Below are 18,756 nucleotides of genomic sequence, written 5' to 3'. Positions count from 1 at the left end.
TTTTGTGCGATTTACAATATTTGTGATGTAATTAGTTTCCTCCATTAGTCCAATTTCAACAAAATTTAAATATTAACAGAACCGATTACCCACAAAGATTCATGTAATTAGTTGTTATTTTATATAACTTATTGAAAAAAATGAAAATTTACAGAAAAGTTTAATTTAATTTCTTAAAGTCTCATGATTTATATAAATATACATCTAATTATAAAAGTATAATATAAATTATTCTATTCTTCAACAAATCTAAAGTATAAGAGGATAATAAAATGATAAATTAACAGAAAATGTATATCACACAGAAAAAAAAACAACTTTAAATGCACTTGTACCAATTAAAACTTGTCCGACATTTTCACCGAAGAAGTTATGTAAACAAGCAAAGTAAAGTGACGTTGTGTTAATTATGCATGAGATAATTAAATACAGACTTGTTGCAGTGTGCTAGATTTATCGAGACCGAATAAAAAATGCTATTGAAAAGGTCACGTACTCAATTATAAACATACAATTCCTCAAAACAATCTTCGATTAGTGCGGTTTCACTATAGTAAGGTTTGAATTTTCATAATAAATTGATTATTTTTGTGAGATGTTTATTTATTCATTCATTCAGGATTTGAAAAGTTCTAAATATAGTAAATTATAATTGGAAAAAAATAAATAAAAAAATTGTTTTAATGTACAGCTATTTTGTAATAAATATTTTAATAATTTTCTCAGCTAGTCCATTATATATTTATGCTTCCTAAAACGAGGAATAAGCAAAATAAAAAGATGTCTTAATTGAACTTAACACTTCGTTACTCGCGAATCCTCTCGTAGAATCGTTACTCGTATGGTGTCTGAGAAACTCCGATAAATATAACGTTAGTAATTAATTTATTTAATATTTTGCTGTTAATCCTTCAACGCGTTACTCTAAAATGGAGTGATGTGCTTTTACAAATCGTCAGTCAATATGAGGAAAGTACGTAGGTTTGTGTTGGTCCACTTTTCCAGTTTTTAAAGTTATCTCATATACGCCGCGCGACTAAGGAAGTATTTACAATGTGAATGCTCCGTCGATAGTCAATATATAAAGTTCGTACAGATATTTATGAGAGTCATAAATTATTATGTACGTATTATCGAACATACTTTAATATGTACGTTAAGTGAGCGCTGACTGTATTCATATATTCATAATGCAGATCCTTAGAACCAGTTGGGATCTGAAATATTCAGATCGGAAAAGACGTTAAGCCTCGGCTAACTAAACCTCCTCTGCCTACCGCTAGCACCGCCGTCCCTCGTGCGCCATTTAAGTTCTGCGGTGCAAACAAAAACCAGCTCGAAAGTAAGCGAATGATTCATTTTTGTTAAGTCCCTCTTAATCTCGTTATGCATGGCGAGAAGTTAAATATACACACCATGTAGCTTGCAATTTATTGCGGCCGCATGACTTGTGTAATATGGCAAATGTGCGCACGCGGGGCTGCTGAAAGTATGAGTGTGAAGGCTACACAAGCAGAGGACCGAGAGGGTGCGTTCGTATCGATTATTCCGCGTTATATAAACATCGTGCTCACCTCATCATTTTCTCGCCATGCAATTCCTATTACTTACGTATTAACTGAATTCTGTGTATCATATACACGTTACTTTTTCGATGCTATACGTAAATTAAATCCGAAATATTATAATTGGAATAAATGAAGAAACTGTATATTATTATATTATAAAAAAAATCTTTTTATAATTATATCAAATATTTAACTTATACACAAATTATATAAATAAATTTTCTATATCTCGAACCATCAGACTTACTGTCAGAATGGTTAGTATGGTTTGAATATTTTAGAAGAAACTGGATTTGAATTGAGCAAAATAAAATAAATTTTACAAAATTATTTTTATATACAAAAATGATCAGTTTTCACTTTATACAGTCAAATCTATTTTTGTGACTGACTGTTTACTTTTTCGATAAAATACCTTAAAAAATGGGGTATAATATTACCCCAATTTTTAATAGTCTACTATATGTAATCTATTACTAGAATATGACATAAAATAGTAATAGACATATATTCAGGATCAGTATTTTCATTAACAATTAATACGACAAATATGAATTTAATTTGTATCATCAAAAAAAAATTATCTCAGCTAATTCTAATTTCTCATAATTATAATGATGTGGATATTTTATAATGTATATGGTTGTTAAAATCTATCTGTAATATATTTGAAGAAATATTTTTTTGCTAGATTTAAATCGGTGTATATATGTTTGTCTATTTTAATGTGAAATATGTGTTGGAATTTAAATAAAATGTTATATAACATATATTCAATAAAAAATAGCATAGTTGATGAAATGGAATTGTTATTTTATTATTTGAAATGTCGAAAATTAATTTGATTACATAAATACTTTAATATGTAACATAGTTTTTACAGGAAATATTTCTGCATCATAAAATCATTATGAAATAGTTATATAAACACTTGTATTTTATTTTTATTATATTTTTTGTAAAAACATTTAACAAATATCTAACGACCGAGGTTTTTCCGCAATATTGTAATTATATATATTTTGATATTTTATTATGCAGAAATTGCTCGAATAGTGCGGTTTTGCCAATATCTCAGAATATATAATCTGGATTATTGTGAATCTGGACTGATCGCATTCACATTAGGCAAAGTATTGCTATTTACAATATTTTTAAATGTACTAAAAATGTATTCTAAGAATCATTGTACGTATTAAATAAATAATGTTAATCTTGATTAATGTCTAAATGATAATTAAAATTTATATAAATTTAATTACTATTTATATTTGAACATATTTAATTCCAAATTTAGATAAAAATGTTATATACTCTTTTATTTTATTTGAAAATATTTCATATTTAATATAATATTTATAAATTGGATAGAAATAATCATCTGATTATTTATAAATATATTGTTTATAATTTTCGCTGCCAACGCATATTTTCATTATTGTTATTTATAAAAATATATATGCATTTAATAAATATGTATCGACAACATGTCTTTCTGCCAACGTTTCATATTTTTATTTGATTTATGTTATCAATAAAATATGGTCAGTTTAAATTTCAATAAAATTGTTGATTCATAAAACAATATACAGTAGAACCTGTATTTGTCCGGTTCTTTTTTATGCGATTTTTTTATACGATATATGAAATCCAACCAATTCCAACGGCGTTGGCACCATTGCAATATTTTCTATCAGTGTGCATGTACAGCCTGCTCAAACGATTTTGAAACAATTTATCAAAAGACGATGTGTGTTTTGATTAACACGAGTAGCAGTGAATTATGTATGTACATTTTGAAAATTTCTCCATATGCACAATGAGAAATTAAATGTTTTTGAAATGTTTCCATGTGTAATTTCATTTAGTTTGGATGCACTTTCTCTTTGACGTATTTCTAAGTGCTAAAAGTTTCTTTAATCTATTATACAAATTTATTTATTATATGTACGCATTTATGAAAATTTAGATAAATAATTAAATTATTTCCATTTCTATTTTTTTTTTTCAATAGAATTTCTTTTATTGATGGCAATTTATTTTGGATTATATTTTTTTATTATTTCATTGTTAGTCATTTTCCTTTTTACATGGTTTATATTTCATTATTTTGTCTTATTTAATTGTATTTTTTGGATATAATTTTGATTTGCCAATTGTTGGATCTGCTAATTAAATAAAAATAAGTGTTGCATAGGATTTAACAAATTTGACTCAAAAATATATTAAAGCTGGTGCAAATAACACTATTATTATAATAAGATCTAAATTACTAATAAATTGAAAGCAACGAATATTGAAAGATAATAAAAGAAATCGCACATCAAAGGGATTATTGACGTCCATTTTGCTACAAATTTATTATCGAAACTACAAAGAGAAGCTTAATATGTGAAATAATTCATTAAAATTTCAGTATAGATATTATATTATTGGATTTATAATTATGTAACTCCAGCAACAACTATAAGCTGATTATTTTATTAATTGTCAATCGTGAATGAATTTACTGAATGTTCAAATATAATACAATAAACAAGACCGGAAAGCTTAGTTTAAAAATGTTAAAAGTAATTAAATTTTATCTGAGCAAAATAAAAATAAATACTACAAATTTAGTACACTTCTTCTGGGATACATTACAAAAGTAAATATAAATAATGCAGAATTTTAATATTAATTTAATATATTTCTTTTTATTTATTCCATTCTAAATGTATTAGAGTCTAATAATTAGACGAATCGCGGGTGCACCATGGTACATCACCAATAAGAGACTTTGGAATAAAAAAAAAATACACGAACAGGTTTCATTCCCATACAAACCCGTTGGCAGTCAACCTTCTCGATAACGGCGTGAAAACAAGAAGATTAAAGCGTTTCAAGTCCTTGGATTTCTAATTTAGATTTAAGTAAAGAATAAATAAATATTTTATATAAACGTTATCAATATTTTATTATTATGTAATCATCATCTTCTCTGCATATATAATAGTGATAAATGTTAATATAAGAAAAAGTGTTTCTTATTTTTGTCTCCTTAAATTAACATTTCTTTTTGTAATTAGTTTTTTTAATATTCTGTAAACCAATGATTCTCAAAGTCGCGATGACAGATTAAACCGGGATGTTTTTCTCCACATACCCATAATTCGGGGGGTCGAAGAAGTGCAAAAGGTGGTCTCGGACCAAAAAGTTTGAGAAACACTGGTCTAACTAATTAATTAATACTATTTACTAAATATTCAGAATTAATTGGAAAAATTTTATTTTTTTATATCGATTTACATTTGTCAAGTATTACAAACTTTTCAATTTCAGTTTATTACCGAAAATAAAAATGTTTGTGCAGGTTTAAATGTCAATAAAAAGGACTGGACTTAATGAACACCCATTTCCAAAACAAAATATTTAACGACGGCAATTAACATTTTTATTTTAAATATGCTGTAATAGTTAAGTAAAACTAAATTGTTTCCGATTTTATAGTATTGATCGGAGAATATTTTTGAGACTATTTCTTTTAAATTTCTAATAGGAAAGTTTTCTTTGTCTCCATTTTTAAATATTAATATTAATATTGTTATTGTGCTTGATGAAGATTAAATATACAATTAATTTTAAAACAGCAATACTCGCACAGTGCGGCTTCGATAAGTGCGGATTCACTAGGGTTTAAAACCTCAAAACAGTTCAAATCTTACTAGACCACAAGAGAAATATGTTATTAAAAGTTAGTAAACTAAATTATTTTTTTCGTCATAAAAAATCATTTGTTTCCTTCGCAAGTCTTATTTTATGCTGTTTATTTTTAAAGAAAATGAAAGTCTTAAAGTACTCAATTAGTCCGGTTTCAAATAGTCTGGTATATTGGCGTATTCTAATAGTAATTGTTATATAATAATTTTTATTGACAAGAGGAAAACATAATTTCTATAAGGATGTTCAATTAAATCATTTTGCTTCATTAAATCTGAGTTTTGGTTGAATTAATGTTCATAATTTTCTGATCATCGAGTTAGAAAATTGCAGACACCTGCGCCGTTTTCAAAAGATAATTCGCTTATAATTGATTTTCCTCACACTCCAAATGATTCTCTCTCATCAAAGTAAGTTAATTAATATAGCATAAAGTAAGTTCGTTCAACATTTCCATTAAAACATCCGCCACTACTTAAATCCCATTAAATTTCAACTTTTTTGTTCACTCTTATACTCTTATATATATATTTTTTTACATTTAAATTTTCCAACATCAAAGCGTTAATCATAATTTGTAATTTCCGTTCGCCTTTCTCATTTTCCAGCAGTAAAAAAAAATAAAATTATGTATCTGGAAAAAAAAAACAAAATAAGTCTTCGAGCAAAAGAAGTCGTAAACATAATTCAAAAAATATATCACATAAAATTATATTTAAAATCATGTCATTTTAAAAAGCATTCTGTAAATTTTATTTATTATGTCCCATCTGTTTACTCAACAACGAAACGATTTTTAAATTATGTCTGCTTTTAAGTTTATAAACAATTCATTTGATACCGTAAAACTTCCACAATTAAATTTTCTCATAATCAACACTATTAAACAACGCAGTTCGTAATTAATCCCGGATGTTACCTAATGTTTTGTTTACAAGACTTGAGTTCTGGAGTTGAGTTTGAGTTAGTCGAATAATTTGTATGGTAACATTCATACATAATTCAAACCGGGAATGACAGGAAATTGCGAAATTCCCGTAGTTATACAATCATTTTATACACTGAAGATGTTATTCAATTTATCTACTAGTTAAAAAGATCATTGAAGTTTCCATAAAACAAATAAACTTGCAGATTATTTCTTATTGAACAAAGCAAAATGCATTCAAAGAAATTAACTATAATACATAAGAAATAAGTTGAATATATTAACAAAACAATAATCAATTCAAGCTCGGAAAAACATATTTTTAAATATTCAGATTCAGTTCAATCTGCTCGTGGGGTTTACTACGAGATGATGGGAATGCAGTTTAGTGATATTCATACAGTTGAAAAGAAAAACAAAGTTTAATAATTATATTAATACTATTTCTATGTATTATAAATATTTTGTAAACAAAGAATAATTTTGACATTATATTGCCAGGAATGTAAAGTATAAGGTTTATGAAATTAATATACGAAAGTTGTGTGGTTTTTCATCTTATTAGCTCTTTGAAATAATGAGCAGCAAGAATATGAATATGAAGATGATAAACGACGCAAACCATACAAAGTTCCTGTGAATGACATCAGTTATAATAATCTTGATCATTGGCTAATACAGGTAGGTGGCCATGAACAACGTTGTAAACTTGAAAACTGTGTTCATGGACTCAATGCAAAAAGGTCCCTTTTGCTTATCTAAATTTAATAATTAATAGTTTAAAAAAAATAATTTTCAATATAATTAATAAAAAATAAGTTTCTATTTTTAAGTATTCTTTTTATCTGTGAGATCTGACGGTGACATTTGCCACGATTTCCTGATTTCTATACCGATGGAGGAAACCAGTTCAAATTTGGTGGGACAGTTCTTGTATGAGTACAAATTTAAATGCTTACATTACGTTTTCATTCTTTTTATATATTACCACATCTAGCTTACGAAGAATGTAAGCTAAGAGCCGCAATGTATCATCAAAAGTACGAAAAAACATCATTTTTATTAAAATTTCTGATAAGTAAATTATTAGGAGAATTTATAATATTTTTTCATATATTCAAAATTAACTTAATAAACTAACAATTAGTTAATTAAAATTAAACTAAATAAAACTTAAAAAAAATAAATAAGCATAGAAACAGCGTTTTAAATCAAATTTGTGAGAAGTCAATTAGTATGTAAGTAAGTTTCTTATTCATTCGGATACAAATAAATTTTAATTTAAAAGTAAATTAAGTACACTCTGTATGGGGTTGGCAGTTTTGTAACACGTGCGTAACTAGAAAAGGTGGCGGCATAGAAAGGAGCAATTAATTTCTTAATTAATCCTTTGAAGTTCGCTTTGGCACCTTTGCGAACTCGTGTTCACTGCTAGGGTGGGGTGGTTGGAGGTCGGAGTTGGGGTTTTTGCTTGCTCGTGTAGGATGAGGTCGGATGAGGGCGGGAAAGTTGGAGCCCGCCATCCGTCTCCTATCTGTCGGAGCCTCCTCAGACGTCCTACAAATACAGCCTCGGCTTGAGTTCAGTATTAGCAAGATCGATAAACTTGCTGCAGAGCAGAAAATTTCACGCGTCTCGACTACTTGTTTACATGCTTTGCACAAAAGGCATGCACAGTATACATCTCACACTACAAATAAACCACATAACTGTGTACCAAAATTAAGGACTGTACGTTATATGTCTTTATACTCATTTACATTGCATCCTTGATTACTAATTGTTTATAAAGTTGAGCCAAACCAATTTTCACACAAAGGGATCTCACAGAACGGAATGACGCAAACGTTTCTCGAATTATACCAACTGCTTGCTGTCACCTGATTAGCATATTTCCGTAATCTTATAAATTGATTATGTATATTAAGCATAGCTGATATTATTCACACGACTTCATTCAGAAATTTAACATTAATTATATATGTATGAATAAATTCTTAAATTCTTTTGAATTGGTGATAGCTTTTTCAGTAAATTTATGTAATATTTTAGAAATTATGAAATCTGAAAAGCGAGGCGTTCCATAATAATAAATATTAGATTTGTTTAAAACAAAACCATTTTCAGAATAAAAATAATAATAAATATAATATAAGTAGTTTGTAAAAAAAATAAATACTAATAGTATTTCAAAGTAAGATTACGTTCGAAATATTTGACTTTATATAATGGTACAACAAAAAAATTATACAAATATAGAGATTCAATATAGGTACTTCACTACGAGATCACACGATATCGTCTTATCTGCAACAATTGCTGAAATTGGCGACCAGAGCATTCATTTGTGTCTGTACGACCGGATTTAAAATCAGCAAACCACTTCTCTACCATTTGTCTCGACGGAGAAGAGTCCCCATAACAATTATCAAACCAATGATTGCTTTGCTTAAACAGTATTTTTTCCATCTAAAAGCAATGTTAACACACTAAATTCAGATTTTTCTATTGTTTTCAAAATTACAAAAGTAGCTTCACTATCACCACAGTAACTTATGAACTAAAGGTCAGATTGCCATTAAATCGACAGACTTCCTAAAAAGCATAGAGGTGCCATCTATATGTCATCCTACGAACTTATCGAGTGAGGTGTTATATCTTTCGCCTTACAAATATACAAGGTACACTAAAAACTCGTTTTATTTTTATCATCTTTCGCATGATATTTTTGGTGACCGTAATGTCAAATTGACAGACATTAAGTAACAATATACCAGACCAGACATTACAAAAGGAATAATTATATAAATTAAATCACTTCATGAATTATTAAAATATTACGGTCTTGGTGACCGCCAATAAGCTGTGTACCTTTCATATTTGCATCTGAGTGACTACAATGTTTTCCAAAGTATATAGCGATGACCTTTAAATATTGTTTATATTTAATTTTCTCAATGCATATTTCCTCAATTTATATAAAAGCGGCGAAGAAGAAAATAATAGCTTTAAAAAAATGCTATGGGGCTGTTGATCATAAGTATTTATGGCCTAACACAAAATTATTTGTTTTATACATAACTCTTTTTCAGGCAGGTGATACACACAAAGTTCCACCTTTAGAATATGCCTAGTAGGGCATTATTATAATTTTATAGAAAATATAGAGGGAAAAGGAATTACGATTTAATTTGGTTGATATATCAAGGGATGATGATAGTCCATACCATCCAATGTTGATTCAGTTGACGAAGTTGTCTGATTCAATTGTCTAAGAACTTGTTGGGGTCTAGAAATTTAAGAATTTCTGACCCCTCAAAGAGATATATACAGTTCACTATATTAATTCCCTTTTGTGTGTTTTTTTATTTTTATTTTATTTATAAATACTCGATTTGTGCTGTTTCAAACAGTGCGGGAAGCAATTACCCGCACTATGCTGTAAATAAGTAATAATAGTTTTTTTCTGAAGTAGAAACCATGGAATGTAATTATTGTACATTAGGTATTGCTACGTATTATTTGCTATTATACAGTTGCTATCCGCCCTACAAAATACATTAAATCTTAAAACAAAAATATTTACTTTATTGAGATATTATTAACAAAATAAATATATTTAAATTTCTGTTTTCTTTTCAGTTGAGTCTCACAAAAAAAAACAACTGAGAAACCATAATTCCTTTAGGATTATTATTCAAAGGAAAGACAATTTTAAAATGTGTGAAAAGGCCACTCGAGCATAATATGCATTTGGAAATTTGGATCATAATAAGCTTACAAAGAGGACCGGTTTCGTTCGAGATTATTATTCAAGAGGAGATATTTTCAGTTGAAAAACAGTTTTCAAGTAGGAAAAACGTTCGTAGAGTAGTGTTGGGAAAATTGATTATGCAGAAGAAGCTGATAAATGGTAACGGCGGACAGAAATGATCGTTTGTTTCAATTAGGCCACGTTAGGATTAGATTCATCATCCTGACGCCTTTTCAGGAACTTGCATTCGTAATGCAGTAGAGAATACCATCGCCCATTGGAAATTTCTTTTTTTATAATAGTTTTTCGTGCATGAAAATAACAAGTATCTTGTATATGCTCAGCGCAATAATAATAATTGGATACAGCAACATCTCTTATAGTTTCAGAGTACTTGAAACCAGTGTACTAAGAAACTACATTCACAAATAAATATAAAAATAAACAGCAAATTAAGATAGTTAACTGTAAAAAAAAAGAATATAAAAAGAATATATAAATCATTTTGTGCACTAATTATTGAATTTATTTTTAATTTAATTTGCTGTGAAATAAATCTGAATCGATCAAAGTTGAAATTATTTATATTATAAATAAAGTTTGAAATTCATTATCTGTTTCTTTCTTAGATATTAACTTAATAATTATTTAAAAATTAATTAAACTATCAAATGAAATGTATATTTTATAGTTAAAATTATCCAAAATAAAACAATTTATTCAATATCAAGGTGTTAAATTAACAATAACATATGTAAGTGTATTCTAATTTTAAAAAAATCTCATAATATACACTGTATTCTTATATTCCTGGCAAACTGAATATTTCGACGCTACGAGCAATAACAACCCCAGGGCATTTGTCATAATGTAAAGTAAACAGTTGTTACAGCCCGTGTTCCGACCTCCGGACATCTACGTAAGAAAAAATTTGTAGGACTATTTGCATATATTCAAAATGGAACTGAAAAATAAACTATATTACGTACTGTTTCATTTTTACAGTTAAATATTCACTTTAAGAAGAATGAAAAAATGTAAATACATTAAAAGATATTTGTGTTTATATATATGATTCTTTTATTATATTTTAATGTTCTAATTAATATTTTTTTAAGTTTTATATTTTTAAAATCAAACCAAACTACTCTATAAACTTTATAAGTAATTTCAAGTATGAATAATTTACACTTTTGATTTAAGTTTTTACAATTTTCCAGAAATTTCTCGGAAATTAATTATAAAATATTCCGTTTCCCGAAAGCAAAGATTTATCTCTATAGCTATTGGCAAAAATGATTCAAAACTGATACTTGATCCTTATAAAATGTTCTCTTCGGCCAAAAAGTAATAGCATTTTCAAATAATACATTCTACACATTTATACTTTTTAAAGTTTCAATTATAAAAAGAGTATATTTTCAAAACTAATGTCGGTATGTTTTGCAATTACTGTAGTAATCAAATTTTTTATATTTTATAATTATATAATTTACAAAAATATGTAAAAAATGTCTTAAAAAATCAATATATTTAAATTTTCAAAATACTTTGAAACAAAGTTTGATAATAATATCAAAAATAATATTACTGAATATAATTTAAGCCAGATAATTGTTATCGAATTAATTTCAACAATATGTACACTTTAAAATCATTCAATTTGTGTTCCACAATTGATAAATACATTATTCATATTTAACTATTGTTGAAGTTATCGTCATAAAGATTTCAGGCATGCATTGTGTAAGCACCGTTTAAATTCGTTGTAATAGGTATATCTTCGAAGCGGAACCATTGATTCGATTTTATGCGATATTCGCAATGCAAACACGGCGCAAAATTGAACTGGTTTTCTATTGTGTGCGTTTCCCCGGTACTTAAGAATGATATAAACGCGTTTCTATTAAAACCCTTTATGCTCGATTGCATTCGAGGAAAAGATGGGATAACGCCGTATGCAAAATAATAAGGTAGTAAAATCATAGGAACAGTAATATTGACTCGCATACAAAATATGTCTGCTTTCAGAAAACCCTGGTTATTCTCAGCTTCCGTGTTCTTATATTTATATATATGTAGTTTTTTGTAGTGATTCGCAAGAGGCGGCTAGGGGATTTTGCAGATGCAGATGCCTCGAGAGGGAGGATCGCGATAAGTTCGCAGCTTCTACCAGCAACTGGTAATAAACAAATCCCAGTTGGATTGGTAAAGGGAGGTGGTTGAATAGAGTTCGGTGAAAAGTTTCTGGAAACATCTGCGCGCCCGCAAGATCTCCCAATTCTCCCGTTTAATAAATCGTCGTCTCCTTTTGTGGAGTTTACTATAAGTGTTAAACTTATAGACTCTTTGTATCTGCTTTATATAATACAATATTTTTGTTTTCATTTGCTATTTTGCATTATTAATTTAGTTAAAAAAATTTGTTAACTACATTTAATGACTATATTAGCCCTTTGTATTACATAAATTATTTCATTATTAATTACTAATATAAATGCAAAGATGAATTAGTTCAATAACAAATCATACATAAAAACAAAGATATCGACATTGCATAAATACTTGATCATATTGAAACGATGGTTAAAACACAACAACATAAAAACAATTTAGGTCATTGTCCATCAACTTGGCTGAAGGTCCATATGCTGAACCACATTATTTTGACTGTCCTTCTGTGATGAACAATGGCCCTAATGCTGCAAGCACCGAGAGGGCTCACAAAGGGCCTGACTTGACTAGGATTCGAACCGGCGCCACGAAACCATTACCATTCACTAATTGATCGCTATCTATTTCAATGAACTTGATGTCTTGTTTTCGCAGTGTCACATTCGAAATAATCTGTTTTTGAAATGCTTAGTGCCACTAATGGATGCTTCCCAGTATATCACGGGAGTTAAACCTGGGGAAATCATATATTTTCTTATAATATCGACTACCCGGATTCACGATTTAAATCCTGGGATTGTTAGGAGCAAAATATTAACCAATAAGGATGTTGCAAATAAGATGTGTACATGTTTACGTGAGCTCAAATAACAGTGTTAATAACCAATTAAAAAAGTGTAAACATACATCACATTGATATACATAGTACAAAGTACTAAGAAAGAATTATATTGAACCATTGATGATAATAATTTACAATCTCTAATGATAAAAGGAAGAAAAACAAAAATAAAAAAAACATCTTCAAAAAAAATTCAAACAAGAAGAAAAACAATACAATTTAATCAGCAAGAATTAACATCAACAATATAGATAACTACATGGTAATGAACAACCATATCAATGACTTGAAAACTATGATTGTTATTATTATTTCGAAACATAATAAACTATTATTACTATAGCAAATCCGAACAGATCGAAACCCAGCTATGACTTTTCTTAACTGTATTCTGAATCCCATGACAGTATTTCTCTAAAATTGTTAGTTTATTTTTTTATTAAGGAAGTATGCAAGGGAGTACTTTTATTCTATGACCAATAAATATATTAAAATTAAAATAATATAATTAATAAAAAATACATTTTTATATAAATTGTATGATACAAATATCACTGCTCTTGAATAAATATATATCAAATAAATTGTAATACTTTATAAATTAGTAATTCAAGTCTTTGAAATGGGATTTTTTACGTATATAATATTTCAAATAAATTTATATATTTAGTCAATATTTCCTGGCTGTAAAATATAGTTTCTGGGTTGAAATTGAGCTCGATTTCATTCCGACTACTTATTCATATTTTATTGTAATGATTAAAGTATATATAGCTGTTATTGGAAATGCCGTGAAGAAATTCTTGATTATTTATTTTATTTTAATATTACTGTATTAACTACAAATACATACTTATTTTTTATTATAATGCTGAATATCTGATGCAATAGATGTATTTATGCATTTTCAACTTCTTTTTAAATAGATTTAGAAATAAGATATATCATAAACTATTAATTTATCATATTATTTTAATAGTTTATAGTTTTTGGCCATATATTATTCGATTTAAGTTAATGTTTAGTTAAATTTTAATATTTTTTTTTATTATATTAGTAATGTTTCAACAAAATCAAATTATAAGTATATTTTAAAAATTGCGTCGACAATAGACATAAAAAAATCAAATGGAGACGAAAAACAACTGTACATAAAATGTCAATATTCTTACCAAATATTTTACGTGATTTTACGCCTGAATCGCATTTACAGAATGTGTCAACGCGACGTTGCCACGTGTTTCCGAAATATTGATGAATTGCTCACTTTACCGAACGTTACACAGAAAACAAGGTAATTATAAATGCACGTTTGATATATAGCTATATTGATTTAAGTGCACGCTTTGTAAATTACGCTTATACATACGTAAAACTTGTCAATTGTATATCTATATTATTTTTTTGTAACAAAAATATAAACTTTTGTCAAGTGAAGTGATCATTACCAGATAACAGTAAATTGGACTGCACATCTATGTCAATTAGTTCTAAAGAAAGAAAAACCTGAATGGCCAGCAAGAGATTTCTGTTATGCAAGTCTATTTAAAAAATGTCAAGTACATATCATGTTCCCTATTCAACGTTGTGCGTTGCATTCGGTCTAATAAACATACATAAAAAGTATTATTTACCTTTGAAATACAAGCAGATTTTCATGTATGTTTTTACACATTTCATGTTACCTTCAATCAAAATCCTTTCACATACTTTGTTTTAAAAAATATGCAGAACAATTATACAAATATAATTAATTTTATTCATTTTTAATAAAATTCATAATTAGATTGCATCTATACAATATTCGTGAAAAGTGAAGATATGCACGTACAGGAATAAAATATACGAATCATCTCAATAACACGATATTTTGGGCTAACACGATTCGAAAATTCGTAAAAATCCTCGACACCACAGCACACCTCCATTTTGATGATATGAATACTAAAGATTTTCAAGAATCACCGATGAAAAGAGAGTCAGATCAAGTAAATTTGTTAGAATTGGTAGCCGGGAGAAACAAAATGTGTTCAGAAGATAAAAGTAAATGCAAAGGCACAGACGTTACGAAATTTATAAATATCTTTCAACTAAAAGCAAACAATTGAAAATGGCAGTTTTCTTGTGTATCAATTTTATATTTATATATACAATTTGACTAGATTACGTTATATTTGGTTGGTAAATTTACCGGAAATACCTGTAACAATTTAGAAATAGAAATGAAACATCACGATATGTAATGCTGTTTCATCATATTGCGATGAGCGTGCAAATTGCATTTTCAAGCGTGATATGTACGCACCATTACGCTAATAAACTTGAAAATAAATTTACAAATCGGACTTAAATGCATATGGTCAATAAATGGCCTATTGCAATAATTCAAGGAGAATAAAAAATCACATAATGTTCAGTACATTTCAATTTAGATTCAGTTTTAAAAAGTTGTGTTGGATAGATTACATTTTAATTGATACACCTGTCTATAGTATATAAAACTGGTATCAAATATAAATACATATGTGACATGTAAATGTAAAAAATATCAAATTTAGTTATGAATAACATAAGAGGATTGCGTACTTATGGGATTTCCCGAGAACTAATACCCGACTCCCGGGTTTGAAACATTCTTTGAAAACAGAATCTCACAAAATTCATATTTCAGAAGTAAAATATTAAATATTACAACATAGTAAATTACTTTATGTTTAAATTATTAATAAATATTTTAATAATATTTAAAATTGAAAGAAAATGTTTTCATAAAAATAAATAATTTGAAATTCCAACACGTGTTTGATAAAATATTTAATTCATTTTAAAATAATTATATTCCATCAAAAAATAAATCAGTTAGATGATATTTTAGGGATTTTAAATCATTAACATTCCAACACGTTCAAATATTTACTCCAATTTAAAATAAATTGTAAAATACATCAAAAAGTAAATTTAAAATGTGTAAATAAATTATGTTTCAAAGCAAAAAAAATTTCTATATTTTTATCGTAAAATATATTATTTTACTAAAATTGTGCATTAATTAATTTTCTTTGGTCATAAAAATGTTTAATAGAAATGTATATATTTAAATGATTCGTAAATGTATAAATGTTTATTCAATTTAAAATAAAATCAATCAAACATTTAAACATTTAAAATGTACAATAATTATAAAATGCTACATATTTTTGTATTAATTTTTGTACATGAATAAATAATATTAGTAAGTAATGTAATGGTTTGTAAGCAATATAGTTTGCCAAAAGGGATCAAGATAATGTTAAATATCTGTACCAGGAGAACCGCAGAATAGTTGGGGGAGCAAGACAACAAGGGAATTGGGTTTAGGGTAACGAAGAGTTACGGCTGGGTCGGCTGACGCTACCGGATGTAAATACCTGTAATCAGCGAGAATCACCTACTAAATTTACTTGGAACAAAAAGAACGAACTAAACGGGGTAATAATTAAGGATCAGTCATTAGGAAAAGACCGACGGATTATCCCTTAACGGCCGAATTCACTTCGACCCATGCAAACTGCGCCCGCAGGAATCATGTAACCTTTTTTTTAATCCCAATTACAAAAACAATTCCTTACTAAAATCTCTAGGTAGAAGTATAATATTAGTATATTAATATAATAATAATTAATCGAACTTAATTATTCAACAATAAACAGTACATACAAAAGAAACTTAATTTAACATATTATTTATTTAATATGAGAATCGCACTTTAATGTTCACAAATTGAATAATATCAGTAAATTAGATTACAACTTCAATGAAAGAAGATATACTAATCTGTCGTAATACATATGAAAATTACAACTAAATACTTCTACTTTATTCATAGTAGAAAATCTTGGCTTGCAAAAGTATTTAAGTATATTACGTATACGCTACTTATTACTTATTTTTTTGCATGTACATTTAAATAAGATTCTGAACTATATAATAATTATAATATTTCTCAACATAGAAAAATCCCTAATTTATTTTATATCGAAAGAAGATAGTTTCTATGTACCAATTATTGGTATATTTTAATATTATTTTTATTTAATCGGTATCAATTTTATTGATAATTAGCCATTACATTCAAATACATCAAATTATTATATGTTACAAAAAATCAAATAACAAACTAAATAATAAAAAAAATCAAAAAATTATTAAAAATAACAATAAATATAGTTTTTTTAACTATAGTTTTATATTATATTTCGAATGGCTATTATGTATATAATCTAATTAAAATAAATGGGGTTTAATTTACTCACCGATAATCCGATCCCTCTCCGAGCTGACGGACTGTTATGGGAAATTCATAAGGCCCATGGGCCTTGAGTAGCTCCTGCAAACGTACCAAGCCTTCATTGTTCTCATAAATAATCGTGAACGACTTCCATCCCCAAGCCTTTACTAAATCCACATAAGCCTGCAAAACATAATTAATATTAATTAATGATATTTACTTAAGCGGACTGCTGGATTAAAATATAAATATGAACTTTATTCATTAAAATGTCATCTAGGAAGTGATATTTATGGTTTTATTTTCATAATCAAGTAAATATATTTAATAGTTGTATATTTAGGTTAAGTTGAAAATTTCTTGACTTTCTGTAAGTGGCTTCAGAAAAATCATATTTCCTAACAGCCTCAATTTGTGATAGCTTTGTTTCTTAGGATTTTTATAAGAATACAGGTATTGTTTTTTTATGTTCTTTTTATTTTTAAATAATATGTATGTAGCTATTTGAATTATTCCTAGTAATTTATATTTTTTAAGTTCATTCGTTCACACGACACGACCTTCACATATACGTACAGTGTTATTGGCTAAAATTAAGCCAGTTGGTGATTATATTTATGTTTTCCGATTTTGCAATACAGTAAATAACCTCGCTTAACGAGCAAAATAAATTGACGTACAGAGGTACGTACGTACAACTATTTGCATTAAACGTTTATAGATACGTACACCGTTAGTTAATATAATATACATGAAACATATTTTTTATCTAACAGACAACATATTTTATTCAAATATATTTTATATTTTCCTGATATATAATAAACTTTTAATAGGAAATTCTAAAATTAATAGAAATACCTGAGGAACTGTGAGTTCATTCATTCAGAGTGCAAACGTTACTTTACTTTTCTGGTTGAAGTTAATAACAATGATGTCTGCTTTCTAAGATATTATACGTTTCATCGTAGCTCATAAAGTGAATCGCATCTTCGCTTTGTACTGATACCATTTAATGGGGAGATCCAACAAGAGCTAGCGGTTATTGTCCCACCATTGTTGATAGCACCATCCCTGCGGCATCAATCCCATCGACCTTACAATTTAAACAAACAAACACACACATATCCACACAAACACACACACGCATATCCACATTCATCATCCCCTACAGTACAAAGACCACTTCGTCCAAATGTAAACGGGAAAGCTTGCGCAGTGATGTTGTTATTCATTATGTTGATTTAATCGATGGTGGTGCGTAAACTTTAACTGGATTATAGGAGAGTAAGTTGTGTCGGAGACTAATATCTCTTAGAATATGCAAGTACTTCGATCAAGTGTTACTTGAAACCTGTTAATACCTATAAGTCTTTGTATCGACAGCGCTGCACTTGGAACAACTAAATTTCGTAGATGCTTAAACTATTAGTAAATTACTTATTGAATTCGAGCAGCAATTTAACTGAGAAATGAATATAATTTAGATGTCATTTAAGACAAGTTTAATTTGTTTGATGCCAA

The 18,756-nt window shown here is 27.7% G+C and overlaps 1 protein-coding gene across 3 annotated transcripts in view; it reads right to left on the bottom strand.

Annotated features, from left to right (window-relative positions):
- The window catches only part of LOC108564059 (glutamate receptor ionotropic, kainate 2), a gene marked incomplete at its 5' end in the record, with an annotated part of 80,021 nt that overhangs the window by 19,712 nt on the left and 41,553 nt on the right, over positions 1-18,756 (bottom strand). For all 3 annotated transcript variants that reach the window (XM_017922965.1, XM_017922966.1, XM_017922967.1), the window contains 1 exon segment: positions 17,258-17,415. In XM_017922965.1, coding sequence (XP_017778454.1) covers positions 17,258-17,415 — 158 coding nt within the window.

This window comes from Nicrophorus vespilloides, unplaced genomic scaffold, assembly GCF_001412225.1.
Source record: "Nicrophorus vespilloides isolate i.1.1-1 unplaced genomic scaffold, Nicve_v1.0, whole genome shotgun sequence".
NCBI lineage: Eukaryota > Metazoa > Arthropoda > Insecta > Coleoptera > Silphidae > Nicrophorus > Nicrophorus vespilloides.
The sequence above is the reverse complement of the archived record's forward strand: the minus strand, read 5'-3'. Positions and strand labels throughout refer to the sequence as shown.